At 45.6% G+C, this 25659-nt stretch overlaps 2 protein-coding genes across 2 annotated transcripts; both read right to left on the bottom strand.

The window, feature by feature from the left end:
- Nucleotides 1-511: 511 nt before the first annotated feature.
- Nucleotides 512-7888, bottom strand: LOC148128731 (uncharacterized). Its single transcript, XM_087947287.1, has 5 exons — nt 7682-7888; nt 6916-7002; nt 4880-4939; nt 2233-2315; nt 512-1764 (listed from the first exon to the last, which is right to left on the bottom strand). The coding sequence occupies exons 1-4, from the start codon at nt 7886-7888 to the stop codon at nt 2256-2258; spliced, it is 414 nt and encodes a 137-aa protein (XP_087803413.1). The 3' UTR covers nt 512-1764; nt 2233-2255.
- A 9036-nt stretch (nt 7889-16924) lies between these two features.
- LOC148128730 (uncharacterized) lies at nt 16925-24158 on the bottom strand. Its single transcript, XM_087947944.1, has 4 exons — nt 23801-24158; nt 21617-21682; nt 20304-20378; nt 16925-17282 (listed from the first exon to the last, which is right to left on the bottom strand). Exons 1-4 carry the CDS (start codon nt 23963-23965, stop codon nt 17079-17081), a joined length of 510 nt encoding a protein of 169 aa, XP_087804070.1. The 5' UTR covers nt 23966-24158; the 3' UTR covers nt 16925-17078.
- Between the last annotated feature and the right edge of the window lie 1501 nt (nt 24159-25659).

Raw genomic sequence — 25659 nt, 5'->3', positions numbered from 1 at the left:
CTTGCTTGGAGGGAGGGAGGGTGGGTGGGAGGATCGGTTGGAGGAGGGGCAAGATGCCAAAATGGCCTCAGGAGAGGGGAGGAGGGAGGGGGAGGGCCAGGCCTGGTGATTCAGCTGGTCCACTGAACTGCACACAAGTTAACAACCAGTTCAGCTCAACCGGTGCGAACTGGCTGAATCCCACCACTGCCTTGGAGGTCAGGAGACCCTACCCCATTCCATCCAATCTTCCTGTCCAATCTTTTCGTGAAGACCTCCAGACATGATCCCTCATATCTGGAAAGCTGGCTTGGGTTTTTTATGTGGTTCTATCTCCAGACCTAAGGTGGACCATTTCTGACCTCCTAGGTGGAGGAACCTTCAACCTACCTTGGAGGAACTATGGGGAGAGAAACGAGAGATACCGGACGAGGGTTTCTAGAGGCACTTCTGGAAGATCTTCCTGAAAGAAGGACAGGAATTCCACCTAAGTCCCTTTGTATTGTAAAACACACAAGCGAAAGGGTGAAAATTCAGAATTTAAACTCTTCATTTGCAAAATCAGTTTATTGAGTATTGTTTGATTGTAACAGGGATAATCTGGATTTGAAATGCGGATTCTTTTTCGTCTTCATGCTTGTATCCAGAGGAAGAGACTCATCCAAATGCCAAATGGCTAGATATTAAATGATCGATGATAAATTATTGAAGAGACAGAGACAGAGAGAATGAATGGAGGGATGGATAGATAAAACAGACAGACAGATAGATAGAAAACAGAGAAAGATGAGAGAGAGAGAAAGAGAGAGAGAGAGAGCTGAGAGATGAAAGAGATATGATGGATGGATAGATAGATGATAGAGGGAGGGAGATAGATGGATGGATGGATGGATGGATGGATAGATGGATAGAGGGATAGATGATAGATAGATAGATAGATAGATAGATAGATAGATAGATAGATAGATAGATAGATAGATGATAGATAGATAGATAGATAAATAGATGGATAGATAGATAGATAGATAGATAGATAGATAGATAGATAGATAGATAGATGATAGATAGATAGATAGGTGGATGGATGGATGGATGGATGGATAGAGGGATAGATGATAGATAGATAGATAGATAGATAGATAGATAGATAGATAGATAATGGATAGATAAATAGATGGATAGATAGATAGATGATAGATAGATAGATAGATAGATAGATAGATAGATAGATAGATAGATAGATGATAGATAGATAGATAGGTGGATGGATGGATGGATGGATAGAGGGATAGATGATTGATAGATAGATAGATAGATAGATAGATAGATAGATAGATAGATAGATAGATAGATAGATAGATAGATAAATAGATGGATAGATAGATAGATAGATAGATAGATAGATAGATAGATAGATAGATAGATAGATAGATAGATAGATTAGATAGATAGATAGATAGATAGATAGATAGATAGACAGACAGACAGACAGACAGACAGACAGACAGACAGACAGACAGATAGATAGATAGAGATGATGGATAGATGGATGGATAAATATAGATGGATTGATATTAAATGATTGAGGATAAATTATTGAAGAGATAGATAGATAGATGGATAGATGGGTAGATGGATGATAGGTAGGTAGAATTTATATATATATTTCTTTTCATTTTTCCTTACTGTCTTCAGTTTTTATCTTTTGTTATTGTAAGCTGCCCAGGTTTGTCCTGAGATACGATGGTCAGCCAATGCAATAAGTAAATCCGTAAATCAATATATCTGTAAAGCAATAAATCAGTAAATCAACAAATCAGCGTATCAATAAAACAATAAAACAACCAATAAAATAAATTAGCAAATCAATAAATCAGCAAATCAATCAATCAGCAAATCAATAAATCAGTAAATCTATATATCAATAAATCAGCAAATCAATCAATCAGCAAATCAATAAATCAGTAAATCAGTACATCAGTAAACCAGCAAATCAATATTGTTTCTTTTTCTATTTCTCTTCCTGCCTGCCTGTCTTTCTTCCCCTATTTGTTCTTGGCTCTTCTCCGCACCTTCTGTTTTTTTTCTTTGTATTCCTTTCCTATTTTTTTTTTAAATTGCATTCGCTTTTATCTTTTTAATTCCAACGTTGAATAAAATTACTATTTTTTTAAAAAAAAAAGAGGAACACCTTTGAATCCCCCGCGAGCTCCAACCGAGCCCCTTCTACACCTCTCCGGTTCTTTGACGTACCCGCGTGCTGGAATTGACACGCATCAAATGGCCCCACGGTCTTTGTCATCCTTGGGCAAGTTCGCAGGGGTCCAGAGCTCCAGCTGCAGAAGGGAAGATCAAAATGCCGAGTGTGGAGTTAGCCGGGAGCGGAACGGGATGATTCGCACAGCCAGGTGGGCGTGGCTGGGTGGGCATGGTCCAGTGCGCGCAGCTAGCTTGGACCTGCTAACTCAGTGCAGCCGAGTCAGTGTGGAACAAGTGACACTGGCTAACTCAGTGGTGGTGAACCTTTTCGGCACCGAGTGCCGAAATGGGGGCGCGCATGCCGTAAACTACAAAGGAAGTTGCCGGCATGCGCACAAGTGCAGGAAACTGGAAAGTCAGCTTCCCGGCACATGCATGCATGCTGGCCATCTGGTCTTCTGTTTTCTAACATGCATGCATGCACGAAGATCAGCTGGCTGACACATGCATGCATGCCAGGGAGCTGCTCTTCCAGTTTCCAACGCTCCCCTGCATGCGAAGACCGGCTGGTCGGGTGTGCGTGTGCGCGCCGGAACCCGCAAGAGAAATGGGCGATGGCTGACATGTCCGGAGAGATGGCTCTGCATGCCACTGCATGGCATAGGTTGGCCATCACGGGGCTAACTTGGTGCGGGGTGACTTGGCGCCCCACCGAACTACCGGCAGCCAAACATGTGCAAACACCCACATCCCATTCTGAGTTGGGGTCTTTTCTTTACAGGGGAAGGATAAAACCTTCCCCACCAGCTCGGATGTGGATCAAAGTCCTCCCGCTTGGAATGTGGTGTGTGTGCGTATATGTGTTTGTGTGCGCAGCACACCAAAGGAGACCTTCTTCTCCTCAACCTGTATATCTGTCAACTCAAAAATATTTATCTGGTCTTTTAGAGCTGCCAGCAAAAAGGGAGTGGAAGGAACGGTACATTCCTTAAATGCTTCAGATAATTCCTAGGCGGCCGAAGCTTCTGGTGCACAAGATTATCACTGGAGAGCATGATTGATGACTCTTGGCTATGGATGTACCCCATTGGAGAATATACATCCAGGGCGTGGGGGGAAGACCAGGGTCAAGGGTGAGATGAATGATGTGTCTCAGGGTCGGCTGCACCCAGGTAACACCAGCATGTTCACTCCTAATAAATCTTCTTTAAACTCTGTGAGATGTGGCTAGAGACTCACGATTTAAATAGGGGGTGGATGTCAGAGCCCCGACAGCATCTGAGCATTGGTGTTTCCCTGTTTGGTATCACCACCACCCGCCGAAGGCACAGCAAGAGGCAAGGATTTGGTAGGGTGCAGAGTGGTCTCCATGCCGAGTTAGCCTGGGCAACGTGTTCTGCGCCGAGGCTCCCCACCCAACCCGGACTGTCTCCCTTCCCAAACTTCGGGGTGGGCTTCCAAAATGTTAGCAAGCAGTTCTCTGCCCGGTTGCTGGGGGTGTGTGTGCCCATAGTAGGGGTGGCCTAGTTGGTCTTTTGCACCATGGCCGGGAGCGCGTTGCCCTCCCCTCCCGGGCTCCAGAGGCTCCCTGGAAGCTGTCAACGGGCCGGTTTCCGGCCTTCCCGAACTTCCAGAAGACCCGTTTTTCGCCCTCCACGAGCCTCCACGCGCATCCGGCACTTACCTGCATCCAAAACGGGCCCTGTGGGGACTCCTGTGAGGGGAGGGGCCAGCCAGGAGTGGGATTTGGGAGTTCGCTGAACTGCACAGAATCTTAGCTGGGGGGGGGGCTCTCCCAAACCCCTGCGGACCCCCAGTGGCCCACCTCTGCCCAACACCCCTTGAAACCCCTGGGTATTTCCCGAAGGTATGTCAGATCCTTCTCGAGTTCTTCCTCACCTGGATCCTGCTGCAGGAGGGAACACCTACCGAGGAAGTCTACCAACCAAGACAAAGACGGTTATTTCCCCAGGTTGGAGACAAGGAGGACTAGCGGGAGGCAGGACAGCAGCATTCCAGTTCTTGGGGGGGAGGGGCTGTCCCGAAGAAGAGGGGGAGGGAATTGTCCAAAACACCACAAGGCAAAGCAAGAAGCAATGGATGGAAACTCACCCAGGAGAGAAGCAACCTGTCAGGGCTCCGACAAATCCACCCCCATTCGAATCATGACTCTCTAGCCGCATCTCCCAGAGTTTAAAAAAAATCATTTATAGGGAGTGACCATGTTGGCATTACCCGGGTGCAGCCGATTCTGAGACACATCATTCATCTCACCCTTGACCCTGGTCTTGTGTGTGTGTGTGTGTGTGTGTGTGTGTGTGCGCGCGCCATCATTTTGCTCTGGGGCTTGCCAGAAACATGGGAGCAGTGGGGGAAATTTCGATCAATAAAGAGTCATCACAGGCACGCAGGCTCCAGACATCAAGGAGACGAGCCGTGAGAACCAAGGACACCTCCACAGGTCTTCGCCAAACCCGAAAGGCATTTTCTCATAACAATATCCTGACTTTTAATTGGACAATGTGTGACCTGCAATCACAGAGGGAGGAAAAATGCTAGGAAGTATGTGGATTGCACGGGAATTAGCTAGAGCGGGTTTTGGCTTCGGCCGTGCCAAAATGAGGTACTCCATACAATTTTGCGTTCGCAGATTGGATCATCTCCAGTGGGTTTGCTTGTCAGCCAGAACCTTGGCACATACCTGTACAGCAGTTCCAAGAATCGGGATGTCAACGAGGTCAGGTATCAGTGGCTCCACAGGCTGGAAAAAATAAACAGGCGTCAGACGGCCAGGTTCCCCCCCAAAAGGTGCAAAATGTGTTTGCTTAACTCTTGGTGTGGGGGTTAAGCAGGGACGGGATTCTACCAGTTTGGACCGGTTCCAATGATGCTGTGCAGTTCGGAGAACCAGCAAAACATGCCCCTGGGTGGCCCCGCCCCTTCCGTCCACCCCTCCCCTTCCCACTCAGTCAGTCCTTATCATGCATGCAGGACATAGCAACCATGCCCAAGTCTTAGTGGACAACCAGCTAAATAGGAGCCAGCCGTGTGCAGCAGCTGCCAAAAAATCCAATGCAATTCTAAGTTGCATTAACAGAGGGATACAACCGAGATCAAGGGAGGTACTAATACCACTCTATAAAGCCTTAGTAAGACCACACCTAGAGTACTGCATCCAGTTTTGTTCATCACATTATAAAAACGATGTTGAGACTCTAGAAAAAGTACAGAGAAGAGCAACCAGGATGATTAGGGGACTGGAGGCTAAAACATATGAAGAACGGTTACAGGAACTGGGCTTGGCTAGTCTAGGGAAGAGAAGGACCAGGGGAGACATGATAGCGGTCTTCCAATATTTGAGGGGCTGCCACAGGAAGGAGGAGGAAGGGGGTCAAGCTATTTTCTAAAGCGCCTGTAGGCCAGACAAGGAATAATGGATGGAAACTGATCCAGGAGAGACTCAACCTGGAAATAAGGAGAAACTTTCTGACAGTGAGAACCATCAACCCATGGAACAGACGTTGCCCTCGGAAGTTGTGGGAGCTTCATCCCTGGAGGCTTCCAAGAAGAGGCTGGACTGCCATCTGTCAGAAATGATGTAGGGTCTCCTGCTTGGGCAGAGGGTTGGACTAGATGACCTACAAGGCCCCTTCCAACTCTGATTATCTGTTATCGCTGACTGCCTTCTCCCCCGCCCAGTCACTCCTTAAGATATTTCTATTTTTTCCCCTCCTGACAATCAGCTGTTCCGATGATGATCAGCTGTGCCAGGATCCCCCTCACTGTCTTATGCTTCCCAGAGACCCAAAAATGGAGCACAGGGGAGGGCTGCAAAAAAAGAAGAAAAAGCCACGCCCACCCAGTCACATGGCCATACCTGCCTAGCCACGCCCACCTAGCTACACCCATAGAACCAGTTTGCTACAAAACTTGAATCCCACCCCTGGGGTTTTTATTATTTTATTTTATTTTATTTTATTTTATTTTATTTTATTTTATTTTATTTTATTTTATTTTATTTTATTTTATTTTATTATTTTATTTTATTTTATTTTATTTTATTTTATTTTATTATTTTATTTTATTTTATTTTATTTTATTTTATTTTATTTTATTTTATTTTATTTTATTTTATTTTATTATTTTATTTTATTTTATTTTATTTTATTTTATTTTATTTTATTATTTTATTTTATATTATTTTATTTTATTTTATTTTATTTATTATTTGTCAATTGCTTACAAGATAATAGGTATAAGTAAAAACATAGTTATGAATACATGGATACATATAAGAAAAATAAAAAAACAAAAGAAACAATAGGACAGGGACGGTAGGCACGTTTACCTAACACACACAGACACAGACACACACAGACACACAGACACACACACACACACACACACTCTCCACAGCCTATGGCTGCAAGTAGTCCAGCCCAGCTCTGTGAGCACAATGGCTGCAAACCAAGACATCCAGCGTGTCCCATTGGAGAATATACATCCGGGCGGGGGGGTGAAGAGACCAGGTGGGTCCAGGGTGAGAGGAAACGGGTTAAGCCAGCGTTCCCAAAATCTTTCTGGCACAGGTAGTGGGCAGAGGGAGCGACTCTGGGTCGGGGGCGGGCGGGCGAGGGCTCGCAGCTTCATATGCGCAAGTGATGGGCACGTGCACCCGCGTTTGCCCCCTCCCCGCCCCCACTGTTTGCAGAAATGGAGATCTGCGCCATGTTCTACCTGGATATCCTTATTGAAGATGACGGAGTAACATCCCGAGCGATAACGGCAGCGATCCCGGACCGCTCTCCGGACTCGTCCTCGTACCTGGGAAGAGGGAAAAACCGTCTCCTCAGCAGCCGGCTGGAGAAACTGAGTCGCCCTTTCAGGGGAAGGCAGCCTTTCCCAACCCAGCTGTCTGACTACAACTCCTGTCATCTCTTCAGGCTGAGCTGAGTAGAACCACGTGAACCCGTTCCAGACCAGTCCAGGAAGGAAACAACCTCCCCGTCTGTTAGCCCTGAGGTTGTTACCTAGTTGGATCATGAAAATGTCTGCCACCCAGCTCACAGAGCCCCAAGGAGCCCATACTCCTTTCTTCTTCTTCTTCTTCTTCTTCTTCTTCTTCTTCTTCTTCTTCTTCTTCTTCTTCTTCTTCTTCTTCTCCTCCTCCTCCTCCTCCTCCTCCTCCTCCTTTTTCCTCCTCTCCACACACCTCCCCCCTGTAGTACTGCTGTTGTTACATGAAACGTCTGTAAGAAAACCACCAATAGTAGCCCCCTCTTCTTTCCCCTCTCTTTCTCCTCCTCCTCCTCCTCCTCCTCCAGCCCCACTTCCATCTAGCATTGATGACGTTCCCTAGTTGGGTCATGAAACGTCTACAAGGAAACCACCCAGCTCAGAGTGGACCAAGGACCCCACAAGAAGCACCTCTGTAAACTGACCAGCCCGAAGGAAGACCTCCCGGCCCCATTACCCCCCCTAACCAACGGCAGTGCGAACTCACCGGATTGGTGACCACAGTCTCAACCACCAAAGCCAAGAGGATCACCGAGATCAACCAAGGGTTCTTCATGGCCAGCTGGGTCCACAGAATTTGAGGCAAGGGCTGTTGTTGTGTCGAGAACTCACCGAGTTGTCTACCTCTGTCTCTGGACTTTGATTTCGGCTTTGCCCTAATGGGGTATTGTTGAAACATCTGGATTGTTAGCATAAGGCCGAGCAACGGCCTTCAGCCTCTGGTTAATGATTAGCCAGTGAAGGGCTCCAAGCCTTCTTCAGAAGTTATCAGGCCAGGAGATAGCCAGGTGTTGGCTTTGAGTATCTCTTTGCGGACTTTTTCACTGCCTTGAATCAAGCCTTGATTCCCCTACCATCCATCCATCCTTCCTTCCTTCCTTCCTTCCTTCCTTCCTTCCTTCCTTCCTATCTACCTACCTACCTACCTACCTACCTACCTACCTACTTACCTTCATACTTACCTACCTACCTTCCTACCTACTTACCTAGTTGCTTACCTTCTTTCCTTCCTATCTTCCTTCCTTCCTACCTACTTACCTACCTATTTACCTTCCTTCCTACATAGCTGCTTATGTTCCTTCCTTCCTTCCTACCTACTTACCTAGCTACTTACCTTCTTTCTTTCCTATCTTTCTTCCTTCCTTCCTTCCTACCTACTTACCTAGCTACTTACCTTCTTTCTTTCCTATCTTCCTTCCTTCCTACCTACCTACCTACCTACTTACCTAACCTACCTTCCTTTCCTACTTACCTTCCTTCCTACCTAGCTACTTATCTACCTTCCTTCCTACCTACCTACTTACCTAGCTACTTACCTTCTTTCTTTCCTATCTTCCTTCCTTCCTTCCTTCCTTCCTTCCTACCAACCTACTTATCTAACCTACCTTCCTTTCCTACTTACCTTCCTTCCTACCTAGCTACTTATCTACCTTCCTTCCTACCTACCTACTTACCTAGCTACTTACCTTCTTTCTTTCCTGTTTTATTTCTTTTTATATATATATATAAATTTTTATTGGTTTTTAAAACAAACATAAACAAACAAAACATAAAAACATCAAATCATCTTCCATATATGTACATACAGTGTGCTGGTTGGTTTACAAATTGTTTTGTGCTTCCATTTCATAGTCTTCAATTATAATTACATTGTATATAATCTCATATTTTCAATCAATATATTAAATACATTAACATCATTATTAATCAATCATTTGACTATACTTTTATTCATTCATGTTTTCCAAAATGATCATATTTTACTTAATTTGTTTTATGACAATTCATATTATCATCCCAGATCTATCCTAGAATCATTTTGTAGATATAGTAAGAAAAGAATACATCTTTATATATTTATTATTTTCTAAAAGTCTACATATTTCATTACCATATTTTATTGTCTAACCATTGATAGAATAGATCCCAAATTTTATAAAATTGTTTATCATCTTGTTCTCTCATTTCAAATGTCAATCTGCTCATTTCAGCACATTCCAATACTTACCTACCTTCCTACCTAGCTACTTACCTAGCTACCTTCCTTCCTTTCTACCTAGCTACCTTCCTACCTACTTTCCTACCTACTTTCCTTCCTTCCTTCCTTCCTTCCTTCCTTCCTTCCTTCCTTACTTACTTACTTACTTACTTACTTACTTACTTACTTCCTACCATATTATCCCCTTTCAGGACCAGCAACATCTAGCCAAGGGAAGACAAAAGAGAAGGGATTAAAGAAATTCAAGGCAAGAGATGAAATGTATCTAAACACATAGAGCTGGAAGGGACCTCTGAGGTCGTCTAGTCCAACCCCCTGCTCAAACAGGAAACCCTTACAGAATTAAAGAACAACAGAGTTAGGAGAGGTCTTGGAGGTCATCTAATCCTACCCCCTGCTCAAGCAGGAGACCCTGATGGAATCATAGAATGACAGAGATGGAAGGGGCCTTGGAGGTCATCTAGTCCAGACCCCTGCTCAAGGAGGAGGCCCTTACAGAATCATAGAATGAGACTTGGCGGGACCTTGGAGGTTGTCTAGTCTAGCAGTCGCCAACCGGTAGGCTGTGGCCCACTGGTGGGCTGTGAGAAAATTTTGGAGGGCCGCAGAGAAATCTCACCCCCAGAGCACCACCCCCCCGCAAAGCAATTAATCCAGGCTGCGCAGAAACACAAGGCTGCACCGCTTACATGGCCCGCGGGAACCCTCCCTGCCCACTCACTCCTTACCCAGCAAACTTGCCTGCTAAGTTGCTATTTTTCCGACCATCATCGGTTCTGCTGTGCCAGGAGATTTAGATTAGCTAGGAAGCAGGAAACGGTTGGATTTCTTGCTTTCTAGCTAGTCTTTAGATCAGCCGAACCTCCCTTAGGACTGAAGGTTCTGTTATTCAGTGCAGACTCACGGCAAACAAATTTTATGTGACGGAATGAGCTAGCCGATGGCAGATAGATAGATCACTGAATTATTCTGTGAGCAACTCAATCTGCCTGCCTGTTTTGCCTGATTTTGGGTAAAAGTTGTTTTTTTAAAATAAAAAATTCAATATTTACATACATGGTGTGTTGTGAGTTAATTTTGTGAGTTTGCTTGCAAGCAAATTTTGTGTGACAGACTCAGGTAGCAGATTGCAGATAGATCTCTGAATGAATCTGTGATTCTGTGAGCAACTCAATCTGCCTGCCTGTTTTGCCTGATTTTGGGAAAAAGTTGCTCTCTTTTTTATAAAAAATTCAATATTTATATAAATATTTATAATATTTACATACAAGCCATGCCCAGCCCATCACATGACCAGCAAGCCACACCCACAAATTAGGCCACACCCACAGAGCTAGTTAGTGGTCCCTGGGATTTGAAATTATGAGTTTGGTGGTCCCTGAGGTCCAAAAGGTTGGTGACCCCTGTTCTTGAAGGTCCATTTCTTTTGAGGTTCTCCTGAATTTCATCCGATCCTAACCTTCTGGTTTTTTCCCCCACCTTCTCAAGCAAGGCATGGCTTCTTCAAATGTTGGTTTGGCCTTTTCGGTTCTCAATCCTGACCAAGATAAGAGCAAACCATGTTTATCCCTCTCTTTGATGTGTGGTTGCTTCCAGTGGTGGGATTCAAAAAATATTTTTTACTAACAGTTCTTTATAAGAGCTTCATCCATTTCAAGCACTACAATTTACTTTCTAGAGCAGCCCCAGTGTCAACTCATAAAATATTTTTATGGTCTTTTGAGAGTTGCTGACAGAAAGGGAGGGGAAGCAGTGTAGCTGCTTGCAAACCGAAACTGCATTCCATAAATATTTTCAAAGATAGTAACTAGGTGACTGAGGTTTCTGCCACTTTCACTTTCATGTCCCCAAAGTTCCTGGGCCAGCAGTTAAACCCTACAAAGGCTTCCATGCAAAGTTAGTTTATTGGATTTTATTAGGATCCTCAAAGTATAACTCAGAGTTATGTCGAGATTCATCTAATGTCCAATCTTTGCCACAATAGGGTGAAAAGATGGTTATCCTATAGCATTATAGAAAAAGAAATCTGTTGAGGCAATTCCCCGTTAGGAGAATGAGCGCATACAGGGAGACGTATTTGAGAGTAGTGTTTGAATAATACACACACAGCACACAGATACACTGAACAGTAAATGTTGGTTTTTACTTTCCATAAAGGTTTATGCAAAGTTCAAAATAGGCAGTCCAAAGTCATTCACAGGTAAATCAATCAGTTTTTTAATCCAGGGATAATCCAAATATCAAAGTCCAATGTAAAAAACAGTTCAGTATCAGACTTACATCAAATCCATGAATATCAGTCAATTAGGAAGAACGGCAATACTCTCCAACAGAAGGAAACAGAGACTCATTGAGACTTCTTCTGAGACTAAGACTAAGACAACCCAGGTTTCTGGCTCCATTTTATGGCTGTTTGAGAAAACACAACAATTATAAGATAGCGGAAACCGTATCATGAGTATACTCAAAATATAGCAGGCACCTCCCAAACTAGATTTCTTAGGACCAATTATGTCAGCAAAAACAACCTCTAAAGGTTCTTTGGTCTTAAACCCATTTAGTCTGTTTGCAGGAGTAACCTTATTTTTCTCTTGGCTATAAGCATTACAGTTTAAATACTTGCTAAAGGGTTTCAATTTTACTCCCTCTGACAATTCAACAGTTTGTTTGAGCATTTTGAAATTAATGTGCCCTAGATGTCTATGCAGTAAATGTATACATTCATCATGTGGCTTAACATTGTTATAAATTGAGTTAGCCATCTTCAACTGGTCATCATGTATCACATATAAATCATTCTCTAAAGTAGCAGTAACACTTTTACCCTCTTTCTCTATTATACAGTTATCTCCCCTAAAGGTTACTACATAACCAAGATTAACTAAAGCCTTACTGATAATAAATTAAGTTTCAGTTTAGGTATATATAACATAGTTAAATGTTTGTTTATACAAGAATGCAGTACCTTCACCTGGTGCCATCATCTTCCATCCATTTGCCAATGATACATGTTGTTTTCTCGTGGACATCTTTACAAACCTTTCTCTATCTTTAGTAATGCATTGCGATGTTCCACTATCAACAACCCACAAATCATGGTTTACAGTTGAATTGCTAGACATAGCTAAACTAACATTCTTTTTGGCTTTCTGGTGTTTGCCAGTATTCTGTTGTTTTCCTTTCTTACAGAATCTAGCTATATGTCCCCTAGCCCCACAAGAAAAACATTTCCTAACAGTATAGGCAGTTGAAGACAAATTCTCTTCTTGTGGTTGTTCCTTCTTCAATTGGTCCCTATCCAGCCGTCTTCTTGCCTCTTCTAACAATCTTCCAGTTATGTCAGTCAATGTCAGTTTATCTCTGGGCAGGACTTCCAGTGAAGATACATAGTCATCATAACTTTCATCTAATGAGGAAATTCGAATTATGTAAACTTGATGCAGATCTGAAAATATCAGTTCTTTTTCATGAAGCTCTTGAAAAGTTCTTTTCATGAAGTTCAAATGAGCTAACATATCTCCACCTTTCAGAAGACGTGCTCTAAACAGTTTACGTGTAAGATGTATGTGTGCACCTACACTGTCACGAACATAAATCCTCTTCAAATTCTCCCAACACCTAGCAGCAGACTCTTCTCCACGAATATGGACTAGCTGCTGGTCACTCAGTGTTAGTCCAATTATACAAAGAGCTCGTTCGTTGTTCTGTTCAAAGTCAGCAAGCTTCTTGGCATCGTCCTCATTTTCTGGATCCCAAGCATTTATATCCGGTGGATTCTGAACTGCATTCCATAAACCTTCTCTATGCAGAAGTAGACTGCACTTCATAGACCAGGAAACATAGTTTGTTCCATCCAACCAGGTTATCAGTGATAGACTTGTTGAAGTGTCTTGTGCCATCTTTACTAGGATAGTAACCCACAATTAATCAGTCAACAGCTGTCTGTATACAGTACTGTGTATTCACACCAACTCTCAGTTATCTGAGCCTGGTATGGTTTGGGCCCATAACCAGTGTTGAGGTAATTCCCCGTTAGGAGAATGAGCGCATACAGGGAGACGTAGTGACAGTAGGGAAGAATAACACACAGACAGCACACAGATACACTTAAAGTAAATGTAGGTTTTTTTTTACTTCCAATAAACATTTAGGCACAGTCCAAGATAAGCAGTCCAAGTCTTTCACAGGTGTAGCAGTCAGTTTTCAGTCCAGGGATAATCCAAATATCAAAGTCCAGTATCAAAAAACAGTTCAGTAACAGACTTACATCAACGATCAGTAACAGTCATTTAGGAGGAACGGCAACTCTCTCCAACAGAAGGAAACAGAGACTCACTGAGACACTGAGACAACCCAGGTTTCTGGCTCCATCTTATGGCCATTTGAGAAAACACACCCAATTACAGTTTTGCATTTTCTTAAAGATACAGTTTTAAAATGTCTATCCTGGTTTATATATTTCCAACCCAAATACCTGTTAGGTATCTTACATTCCTAACAAAATCTCCCGTTTGATTCTGGGTCCAGGTAAGAATGCCCAAAAAACTCCCCCAGCCCAACCAGAGATCAAGTCAGTGACCAATCAGGATTACCGATGTGATCACATGACATGAACTACATCTCCCATGAGGTATTAACTACATTTCCCATGAAGCAGTCCCTTAAGGGGGCAGCTCTCATTCCTCAACTAAGTATATACTGTCTAACCAGCACACGCCCTGCCTGGAATTATAAATTCCACTACTATTATATGTGGAAATTTACCTTATACACCTAAGAATATAAAGAGCAAGACAGACTCCATGTTTGCTCTTAAGCCGAACTTTTAGAGATCAAAACATTTATATAACTTGTTATGAGTGTGTTTATTTTGCTAAAGGTATGTAGAATTGCAAAATATTATGTCCTTGGCTTGGTCTGAGATGCATAAAGGGTCATCTTGACATTATAAGAGTTATTAATGATCTCTTGTGTAATCTTTTAAGTAGAAAACAGGAAATCTGATGATAAATGTTGAAGTGGAGAAAGTTGGGGGATTTCCATGGATTTCTTATGAGAGTCTCTGTAATTCCTACGGGTGCAAAACATGAAGTGTTAAGTAACCTTTTAAATATGATAATCCTATATAAGGTTGTATTTACTGGAAGGGGTGTCTCCTTTCTCTCAAACTGCAGTCTGGGAGGTCAGGGGTCGATATTGCAATATCTATTAAATAAAGCCTGTTATGGATTCTGATTATCACAGTCTGCTGTTTTATTTTTTTGATAATCTCACAACTACCAACTAACTATTAACTAAGTAAACAGTACATGGTAACATAGCATCAAATAATGCGCAAAATTTTAACTGGAGAGCATGATTGATGACTCTGAGCTATGGATGTGTCCGGGGTGGGATTCAAATTTTTTAACAACCAGTTCTGTGGGCCTGGCTTAGTTGATGGGCTTGGTGGTCATGTGACTGGGTGGACGTGGTCATGTGACTGGGTGGATGTGGTCATGTGACTGGGTGGACGTGGCTATATATTAATCACCTATCCATTAAATGTTATTGTCTGGGCGTGGCCAACTCACTATCACTCACATCGAGGCACATCTCCTCGCCTGGCCTCTCATGACTGTGGGGATGCTGCAACAGTCGTAAGTGTGAAAAACGGTCATAAGTCACTTTTTTCAGTGCCATTGTAACTTTGAATGGTCACTCCACACAAGCAAAGTACCAGCAAAAGAGGGAAAGAAAACTCTAGAGACGTTCCTGAGACAGGAAGTCTAGTCCTGCCAAGAATGTAATAAGGGTTAATGGAGAGGCAGTTTCTGTAAGCAACACCAGAATGTTTCCTTCCTGCCTTCCTTACAGGGTTAGGCCAGTAATTTCTTCTAATAACCGGTTCTCCGAACTGCTTAGAAGGTTAACAACCGGTTCTAGCGAATAGGTGCGAGCTGGTAGAATCCCACCCCTGGATGTGTCTCACTGGAGAATATGAATTGTGATACACCCAGGGGGTGGGGGAAACCAGGGTCAAGGGTGACAGTGAATTATGTGTCTCAGAGTTGGCTACACCCAGGCAGTGCCAGACATGTTAACTCCCCATAAATCCTTTGGAAATGTTGGAAGTTTGGCTCGAGACTCCTGATTTAAATGGGGGTAACTGCCATAATCCTGACACCCAGTAAGTAAAACAGCTGAGGCGCGGGAATCCACTGTGCTGTGCGAATCAGCTGAGCTGAAAAACACAGACATATAGGACAGGATAAGGTGGGGCCAGCTGATTGTTGAAACAACTGGTTCGCTACAACCGGTCCGAACCGGCAGCATTGCCCACCACTGGTCGCTTCATTGTCCATCAAACTTTATCCGTTCTCATTTTATTAAACACGAGTCTTAAGCCTCCAGTTCCCATGGCTTCAAAAAAACAAAAAGCTTACCCCAATGAGCCCCTATATTGTACAGCTAGTCCTCGACTTACAATGATTCATTTAGTGTCCGTTCGAAGTGACACACAGCATTGGAAAAAGGGACTTTTTGGCAACCGACTCGTATTTATGACAGTTGCAGTGTCCCGGGGTCACAGGAACAAAATTTAGATGCTTGGCAACTGACTCATACTTACGATGGTTGCAGTGTCCCTGGGTCACTCAATCCTCTTTTGGGACCTTCCTATGAACAAACTCAATGAGGAAAGCAGTTTCTCTTAAAACCTGTGTTATTAGCATAACAGCTGCAGCGATTCGTTTAACAACAGGGTCAAGAAAGGTGGTAAAATTAGGCAAAACTCAAAGACAAGTGTCTCACTTAGTAGCAGAAATGTTGGCCTCCATTCTGGTCATAAGTCGAGCATACTCTGCATACTCGTCTACAGCCACAATTGGAACAGGAATTTTATGTTGCTAACCAAGGCGGTTGTTAACTCAGCCGCACCTGATTTTACGTCCTCTTTTGCCATAGTTGTTCAGTGAATCCCGCTGTCATTAAGTCGCTAGGTGGACGGTGAAGAAGTATGAAATATAAATAAATGTAAATAAAATGGAATGATGGGCTGTTTTTCTTACGATAAGTAAACATTGTACGGGCCAGGCTTGCTGCAACTCGAACCTTTAAGCCAGACCGATCTTTAACTTCATCTATATATATAAAAGTGAAAGAGCACCCACGCATCATCACAAAATCTCCGGAACCGTAAAGCCTACAATCTTGACATTTGGCCCAGATGTTCCTCTTGGCTTCTAGGGGCTCACTAAGAAAGGATTTTTCGAAATGACCATTGAATCATTAGTATTTCATTAGTATTTCTTCTACAGCAATTAACACGCTCTGATGCTAAGGAGTTCTACTCCCCCTCCCCACCTGAAAAGAAATCTGTTCCCAATGTAAAACACAAGCAGAGGAGTTTCAGTTTCAGTTTCACAACACTAAACAGCTTTAGTCCAGAGCAGGCTCCTTGCTGTCTCTTTGCTCACACAGCAATTACAGTTTCAATTTCCAAACAGCCCTCAACTCTCACACTCTGACAGGACGCTAGCCAGATGAATGCTGGTGGATGCTGGTAGGCAGAGGCAGAATCCCCCCCACCCTATTTTCCTCCCCAAAAACTAAGCCCAACCACATAGTTTCATAGCATAGTTTCATCAAGTGCATTACTCCAAAGCCCACCTGGAGACCCCACCCACCTGGTCCAGATTGTGGGCCTGATCCATACGGCGCACAGGTGTGCTTCTAACATCACAAGAAAGCTCATTTTTCACCTTTTCCCTTTATTGCATTTGGGGGTGTTAATTTCACACATTATATGGGTCAGGAGGCTCCTTGGGGGTCCAGTTTCCCCAGATTGGGGAAGTGGGGGAAGGCAGGAATGCAAGCCCCCCCCGTATGAGGTGAGATGGGGGGGCTAATCCCCTTCACTGGACCATTCCTCCGACTCCGAGGAATTGGTGCTGTTCGACGTCCTGTTGTAGGTCACCTGTCCAGGTGGAGCCACAATGGTCAACCAGGAATAGCAACCCCGGCAGGGGGGCCTGGGCCCAGTCCGCTTCCTCCCTCGGCGCGGGGTCAAGGATTCCCTTTTGGTCCTCCGGTCCAACCTTAGCTCAACCTGCAGCAGGAAACAGGAGAAGGGAGTGGATTATAGGCAATGGTGGGAGGCTGCTGGTGTAACAACCGGTTCACTCATTGCCCAGGTGAGTGCGTGCTCAGCTTTCAAAATAACTTACCTTCAATGTTACTTCGGGGAAGTAACACAGCTGAGGAGTGGCATATCAACTCATAAAATATTTCTCTGGTCTTTTTAGAGTTGCCAACAGAAGGGAGGTGGGAGCAGTGCAGCAGCTTGGAAACTGAAAGTGCATTCCATAAATATTTTCAAAGATAGTAACTAAGCGACTGAAGTTTCAAAATTCTAATTGGAGAATGCGATTGATGACTCTTGGCTATGGATGTGTCTCATTGGAGAATATGATTTATGACACACCCAGGGGGTGGGGTGGGGAAACCAGGGTGAAGAGTGACAAGGAATGATGTTTCTCAGAGTCGGCTGCACCCAGGCAGTGCCGGACATGTTAACTCCCATAAATTCTTTTGAAGTTTTGGAAGTTTGGCTCAAGACTCATGATTGAAATGGGGTTACTGCCAGAATCCTGACCACTAGCCGACTCTGAGGCACATAATTCCTTGTCCCCCTTGGCCCTGATTTCCCCCCCACCCTCTGGGTGTATCACAATTCATATCCTCCAATGGGACACCTCCATAGCCCAGAGTCATCAATCATGTTTCTCCAATTAGCATTTTGCGCAGCAGGAACTCCAGTCACCTAGTTACTATCTCTGAAAAACTATTCATGGAATGCACTTTCGATTTCCAATCTGCCGCACTGCTCCTCCCTCCCTTTCTGTTGGCAACTCTAAAAAGACCATAGACGTATTTTAGGAGTTGACATGGCAATCCGCTCTGCCATGCGAGCCAGCTGAGCAGATACAGGTGAGCATAGCGCAGCGGCAGGTGAGTGGCCCACACGATCGATTGTTGGAGGGAACCAGTTTGGAGCCAGCTGATCATTGGCACGAGCGGTTTGTCCGAACCGGCCCGAACAGGGAGAAATCCCACCCACTGATTATAGGTCCTCCAGATCAGCGGTCGCCAACTGGTGGGCTGCGGCCCACTGGTGGTCTCTGAGAAAATTTTGGTGACCCCCAGAGGGCCCCCCCCCCAAGCAATTAATCCAGGCTGCTCGGGAACACAGGCTGCCCCGCCAAGATGGCCGGCCTGCAGGGAACCCAAGGCTTGCCTCAGAACAAGAAGAGGTAGGGAGGGGAGGGGGGAGGAGGGGGAGAGGGGGACCTTGCCTGGCTACCGAGCTGTTTTTTTCCGCTTCTTTCTTCTTCTAAGCAGGTTAGGAATGTGGCTGCCTTGGAGGGGGTGGGATGCGTGAGGGATCTGTGTGTGTCTGTCTGTGTCTGTCTGTGTCTGTGAGAGAGAGAGATAGGGAGGGAGGGAAGGAGGGAGGGAGGGAGAGGGAGGGAGAGGGAGAGAGGGAGGGAGGGGGAGAGGGAGGGGGAAGGAGGGAGAGAGGGAGGAAGGGAGAGGGAGGGAGAGGGAGGGAGAGGTTGAGGGAGGGGGAGAGGGAGGGAAAGAGGGTGGGAGAGAGAGGGAGGGGGAGAGAGGGAGGGAGAGAGGGAGAGAGGGAGGGAGAGGTTTAGCGAGGGGGAGAGGAAGGGAGAGGGAGGGAGGGGGAGGTTTAGCGAGGGGGAGAGGAAGGGAGAGGGAGGAAGGGAGGGGGAGGTTGAGGGAGGGGAGAGGGAGGGAAAGAGGGTGGGAGAGAGAGGGAGGTGGGAGAGAGGGAGGGAGAGAGGGAGAGAGGGAGGGAGAGGTTTAGCGAGGGGGAGAGGAAGGGAGAGGGAGGAAGGGAGGGGGAGGTTGAGGGAGGGGGAGAGGGAGGGAAAGAGGGTGGGAGAGAGAGGGAGGGGGAGAGAGGGAGGGAGAGAGGGAGAGAGGGAGGGAGAGGTTTAGCGAGGGGGAGAGGAAGGGAGAGGGAGGAAGGGAGGGGAGGTTGAGGGAGGGGGAGAGGGAGGGAAAGAGGGTGGGAGAGAGAGGGAGGGGGGAGAGAGGGAGGGAGAGAGGGAGAGAGGGAGGGAGAGGTTTAGCGAGGGGGAGAGGAAGGGAGAGGGAGGAAGGGAGGGGAGGTTGAGGGAGGGGGAGAGGGAGGAAAGAGGGTGGGAGAGAGAGGGAGGGGGAGAGAGGGAGGGAGAGAGGGAGAGAGGGAGGGAGAGGTTTAGCGAGGGGGAGAGGAAGGGAGAGGGAGGAAGGGAGGGGAGGTTGAGGGAGGGAGAGAGGGAGGGAGACTCTCTCTCCCACCATCCATCCAAATTCCTGGGATTTAACATTATGAATGTTAAATGAATGGCTAAATGAATGGCTGCAGACAAGCCGGGGGAGCGTCTCCCAAGAGACTGTGGGACTCTGGGTGATGAAGTCCCCCGTCCTCCAATAGCCAAGATGGAGACACCCCCCAGCGTAGACAGATGCCTTTCATTTGGGGGGTTTACGAGACCAGCTCCTAGAACGGCCTTTCTAGAACCTCCGAGGAGGTGGAGACGGGCGGACTTCGACTCCCAGAATTCCCAGCGGGAGATCCAGAGGGTCAAGATGGCAGCTCAGATGGAGTGATGGAAGCTTCATCCCTTGTTGATCCATGTAAACAGAATCGGAAAATGACAGAGCTGGAAGGGATATTGGAGGTCATCTAGTCCTACCCCTGCTCAAACAGGAAACCCTTACAGAATGACAGGGTTGGAAGGGACCTCGGGGGTCATCTAGTCCAGCCCCTTGCTCAAGCAGGAGACTTACAGAATACACAGACTTGAAAGGGCCATTTTGTGGTCATCTAGCCCAACCCCCTGCTCGAGCAGGAGACCCTTGCAGAATTACAGAATACCCAGAGTTGGAAGGGATCTCAGAGGTCATCTATCCCAACCCCCGGCTGAAGCAGGAGACCTTGTATCATTCCAGACAAAAAGGCTGTCCAGTCTTTTCTTGCACACCTCCAGGGGTGGAGCAGCCACGCCCAAGGGTCCCTTCCAATCCCCCCCTCCCCTGCCAGCTTCTCCACCGATCAACGTACCAACTTGCTGAATTCCAGGGTTGGCAGGGGGAAGACATCCGTTTGGTTGAAAATGGCTGCCTCCGGACTTCCACGCTGCACACAAAGCGAAAGGAACATGAGAGAGCGAGGAGGCCTCGTGAAAATCAATTCTATTCTATTTTCTATTCTGTTCTGTTTGGTTCTGTTATCTCACCTATGCATCATCTATCCCTCCCTCCCTCCCTCCATCTACTACCTCTATATCCATCAATATCTACCTACCTACCCAACCTATCTAATATATTCATATATACCTACCTATCATCCATCCTTTATCTGTCTTTCTATCTATCCCCTCTCTCTCTTTGTATCTTTGGTATAATGGGCTGTCAACATCAACTCCATCAACCAATCAAGAGGCAGCAGCGCAGCCAACCAGCCGCGTAAAATTGGAAGTATCTAGGCGACGTTTCGATGAAGTCTCATTCATCATCTTCAGGCTTGTGTCTCCAAGAAGCACAAAGCCGAAACACAAGCCTGAAGATGATGAATGAGACTTCATCGAAACGTCACCTAGATACTTCCAATTTTACGCGGGAGAAAACCCGAATAACCAAAGACCCACATACAAATACCCGCGAAAACCTCAGAAATATATATTGTTTTCTTAAGTTTTTGCGGGTACTTACATGTATGGTATTCAGCTTTGTTCGGGTATTTTCCCACGTCATTATAGTTGTGCTTTTCAAGTTGTAGCAACATTTCGGCAGAATCTCATCTGCCATCAGCCTGACTCACAGCCTGACTCACAGACAACCCTAATACACAAGCCTGGTGATGAGAGCGTGTTGGAATGCCAAGGATGCTATCAGTTCCAAAGAATTAACTCTGTGAAGTCTGAGCCAGCTTGCCTGCCTGTGTTTGTGTGAGTTTGTACTCTTTCATCTTTTGGGAAAAGAAGAAAGGTGAGACAGAACACACACACACACACACACATAGATGTGTGTGTGTGTGTGTGTGTGTGTGTGTGTGTGTGTGTGTGTGTGTGTGTGTGTATTTTCTGAGGTTCTTGCGGCTATTTGTATGTGGATCTTTGGTTATTCGGGTTTTCTCCCGCATAAAATTGGAAGTATCTAGGCGACGTTTCGATGAAGTCTCATTCTGAGATTTACTCTGAGAAGCACAAAGCTGAAGACACAAGTCTGAAGATGATGATATATATATACTGTATGACAGTATATATACTGTCCCTCCGTCTGTCTGTCTCTGTCTGTCTGTCAATCTATCACCTTTGCTGCCCACCTCAGACTCAGGAAACTTCTGCCCTTCCCTTTGATCTCCCGAGTACTCACCGACCTCAGAATGGAGAAACTTCCAGGATAATAGGTGCCGTTGACACACGACTTGCATTTTCGCCTCTGTGTGTAGAGAGAAGGAGAAAAGTTGGCCTAAAATGCCTCGGTAGCAAAAGGCGGCTTAAACACACCCGTCCTCTGGAATGGGGGAGGTTTCCTGATCCAGCTGTCTGACTACAACTCCCATCCTCTCTGCAGGCTGAGCTTAGTAGAAATGAATAAACCCCTTCCAGATCAGTCCAGGAAGGAAACAATCTCCTTCCCTTCTCGTATTGATGATGTTCCCTAGGTGGGTCATGAAACGTCTGCAAGGAAACAACCCAGCCCAGAGGCCCCAAGGACCCCATAGTTCTCTTCCCCCTCCCCCTCCTTCTCTTCCTCCTCTCCCTTTTCCTTTCTCTTCCTCTCCCTCCTTCTCTGATTCCTCCTCCTCTTATTTCTTTTTTCCTCCTCCTCCTCCTTCCCTTCCTCCTTTCCTCCTTTCCCTCCTCCTCCCCCTCCCCTCCTCTTCCTCCTTCTCCCCTCCCACTCCTTCTCTCCATAAACCCTCCTCTCTTCTAGCACTGAAGGTGTTTGTTTGTTTGTTTGTTTATTTATTTGATTTGTCAATCACTTACAAGATAATAGGTATAAGTAAAAACATAGTTATGAATACATCGATACATATAAGAAAAATAAAAGAAACAATAGGACAGGGACGGGAGGCATGTTGGTGTGCTTATGCACGCCCCCTACAGACCTCTTAGGAAAGGGGTGAGGTCAATAGTAGACAGTCTAAGGTTAAAGTTTTTGGGGTTTGGGGAAGAGACTACAGAGTCAGGTAGAGGATTCCAGACATTGACCCCTCTGTTGCTGAAGTCGTATTTTCTGCAGTCAAGTTTGGTGCGGTTAACCTTGAGTTTGTATCTATTGTGTGCTCTTGTGTTGTTATGGTTGAAGCCGAAGTATTCATTGACAGGTAGCACATTGCACTGTATGATTTTATATACCGTACTTAGATCAGACCGAAGACGGCGTAATTCAAGGTTTTCTAGGTCTAGAATTTCGAGTCTGGTGGCATAAGGTCTTCTACAACGAGTAGAGGAGTGGAGAACTCCTCTTGTGAAATATTTCTGGACTTTCTCAACTGTGTTAATATCAGATACATGATATGAGTTCCAGACTGATGAGCTGTATTCAAGTATTGGTCCAGCAAATGTTTTTCATATAATAAGGCCGGGTCTTATTTTTTTTTGAGCCCTGAAAAAATGGCTAGGTTGTCTTTTCGGTGGTGACTTAATTCCCCCCCCCCCCTTGCATCTTCGGGCGGACGGCGACAGCTTGGATGTTGACCTCGGCGTTGGTGGGGCACTTCGTATCGGGGTCAACGCAGGCAGCACCATATCCGGGTGTGCAACAAAAGTACTTCCTAAGGGCAAGCCCCCCCACCATTCCCCCCCCCATTTTGCATGTTTTAATATAGGCCTTAATTTGGGGGGAGGGGCTTAATTTCATTTCAGGCCTATAAAACATGCTGGGACTTCCTATTGGGGGAGGCCGTATTGTTGGAGAAACAGGGTAGTTAGTAGTGTGATATTACCAGAGAAAAAGCTACGTAGGATTAGGTTAACAACTCTTAATGCCTTTTTGGCTATGTAGTTACTAGTTTGGTCATGAAACATGTTAAAAAGAAAACCAAGCTCACAGACCACTAAGGACCCCACATCCTTCCTCCTATTCCTCCTCGTCCTCATCCTCCTCTCTGCAACCCCCCCTCCCTTCTAGTACTGTTATCTAGTTGGGTCATGAGACGTCTGCAAGGAAACCAGCCACTCAGAGAGCCCCAAGGACCCTTCCTCCTCCTCCTCCTCCTCCTCCTCCTCCATTCCACAAACCCTCCTTCCCTTCTAGCACTGATGAAGTTACCTAGCTGGGTCATGAAACGCCTGCAATCCCAAACTCGGCTTGCCGTCTAAGCTGAAACTATAAAACTTGGGTTTCGTGAAGGAAACGTTCGAAATACGAATGGAGATGTTTCGCTGCGGAATGTCAGTAGATGATGAGTTTCCCGTGACTTACAAGTGCTGAGGATCCGTACCCGATTTGGAGCTGAACTCGGATTTTCTGCTCTTCCCTCTCTACTCATCGCTCGTATGTTCTCATCCCCCCTCTCCTTTGGACGCCACCCCCGAACGAGCTCACCTTCTTCGCCTGGGGGGCGGTTGCCCCCAAAGCCAGGAGGACACCCAAGATCAGCCAAACGTTCTTCATTCTCGGTGTTTGTTTCTCTGCTCTTTGTCCTCCGAAGCGAGAGAGGCCATGTGACGTTGTCCCTCCCCTGGTTTGGCTCCAATCTCTTCCTCCCATTGATGGGAGTCTGGCCGGAGGAAGAGCTGTTGACCTTCGGGGATTGGTCACCGGACAGCAAACCAAGGGACCAGTGCCCACTTGGTCAAAGCAAACTGACTCAAATGTAAACGGACCTCACATGGTGTAGAGGTCGTTTGTGGTTCCGCAAAGGTTTACTGAGCAACATAGAATAACTCTTGGAATACTTTTTGTGGGAATGTATCTTTGTGCAACAACTACAGCAGTATTCAGCCAGTAGATGGCAGTGTTTACAAGGTTGGCTCTGTTGTACTAAGTAGAGTTTCAAGCAGTTAAGCAATAAAGCACATGGTGACGGTTCTGTTTGTTTGGTCTGTGGTGCTATGTATCCTATAAACAGAATTTCTAACAAGAACGTAGTTGGAAGGAAGCTTGAAGATCTTCTAATCCAATTCCCTGCTCAGGCAGCAGAACATTACAGTATGACAGAGTTGGAAGGGACCTTGGAGGTCATCTAGTCTGACCCCCTGCTTGAGCAGGAGGCATTTACAAAATGACGGAGTGGGAAGGGACCTTGGAGGTCTTCTAGTCCCACCCCCTGCTCAGGCAAGGTGACCATTCAAGAATGACAGAATCACAAATTCTGGTGGCAAGCAGTTCCCCTGGTTAATTGTCCTCCCTGTTGGGAAATTTCCAGGTTTTCCTCTGCTTACAATCAATTGTCTACCAACCATTCAAAGTTTCCACAGCACTGAAAAAAAGTGACTTATGACTAAGTCCTCACCATTTCATTGCAGCCTCCTCACAATTCAGTATATCCGCACAAACGGTATTCGAGGGGCTGCCCCAAAGGATGTGGGTGGGGGTCAACCTCTTCTCCAAAGCCCCTGAAGGCCGGACAAGAAGCAACCGATGGAAACTAATCCAGGAGAGAAGCAACCTGGAATTAAGGAGAAACTTCCCGAGAGTGAAGACAACTAATCAGTGGAACAGCTCGCCACCAGACGTGGCTGCTCCATCAATGGAAGTTTTTAAGGAGAGACTTATCTGAAATGGCAAAGGGTCTCCTGTTTGAGCAGGGGGCTGGACTAGAAGACCTCCAAGGTGCCTTCCAGCTTTTCTTCTCTATTCTATTTTCTTCTCTATTTTCTCTTTTCTTCTCTTCAAGTATTTTATCCTATTCTTTTCTCTTCTCTTCTCCTCTTCCCTTCTCTATTTTATCTTCTCTTCCTTTTCTTCTCCTCCCTCTCCATCTCTGTTCTGTTCTATTCTCTATTTTCTCTTCTCCTATTCTATTTATTCTCTATTTTCTCTTCTCTTTTCTTCTCCTCACCTCTCCACTGCTGTGCTGTTCTGTTCTCTTCTCCTCTCCACTTCTATCATTTCTATTCTATTCTCTATTTTGCCTTCTCTTCTCTTCTCTTCTCTTCTCTTCTCTTCTCTTCTCTTCTCTTCTCTCCTATTCTATTCCCTATTCTATTCTTTCTCAATTCCATTCCATTCTTCATTTCTCTTCTCTTTCTTCTCTTGGTCAGCAGACCAACTTTTCTTCTTATTTCTCATGGTTGTTTTTTCCCCCAAAAAAACAAGAGGTCAGTCTGGGCTGCCTTCCAACCCCCCACGCCCCACCCTTTCCTGTTGTGTGAAGTGAAAGTGGAACGCCTCCAGCAGCTTTCTGGCGGTCGCCCCACTCCAGCGGCGGGGCAGCTTTGAGAGCCGCAGCTGCGAAGGGC

This window comes from Notechis scutatus, chromosome Z, assembly GCF_049901735.1.
Source record: "Notechis scutatus isolate UNSWTSFEM ecotype Mainland chromosome Z, rNotScu1.2, whole genome shotgun sequence".
Taxonomy (NCBI): Eukaryota; Metazoa; Chordata; class Lepidosauria; order Squamata; family Elapidae; genus Notechis; species Notechis scutatus.
Note: the sequence above shows the minus strand (reverse complement) of the source record. Positions and strands in the feature narration are given on the sequence as shown.

What these genes read in the sequence shown, in the direction of transcription:
- LOC148128731 (XM_087947287.1), bottom strand. Translation starts at nt 7,888, where the DNA reads ATGCTAACAATCCAGATGTTTCAACAATACCCCATTAGGGCAAAGCCG. An exon ending in AGACTGTGGTCACCAATCCG is followed by an intron (nt 7,003 to 7,681) that starts GTGAGTTCGCAC and finishes CCCTCTTCCCAG; the next exon opens with GTACGAGGACGAGTCCGGAG. An exon ending in TTCTTGGAACTGCTGTACAG is followed by an intron (nt 2,316 to 4,879) that starts GTATGTGCCAAG and finishes TCCCTTCTGCAG; the next exon opens with CTGGAGCTCTGGACCCCTGC.
- LOC148128730 (XM_087947944.1), bottom strand. Translation starts at nt 23,965, where the DNA reads ATGGGAGGAAGAGATTGGAGCCAAACCAGGGGAGGGACAACGTCACAT. An exon ending in CCGCCCCCCAGGCGAAGAAG is followed by an intron (nt 21,683 to 23,800) that starts GTGAGCTCGTTC and finishes CTCTACACACAG; the next exon opens with AGGCGAAAATGCAAGTCGTG. An exon ending in CCCTGGAATTCAGCAAGTTG is followed by an intron (nt 17,283 to 20,303) that starts GTACGTTGATCG and finishes TTCCTGCTGCAG; the next exon opens with GTTGAGCTAAGGTTGGACCG.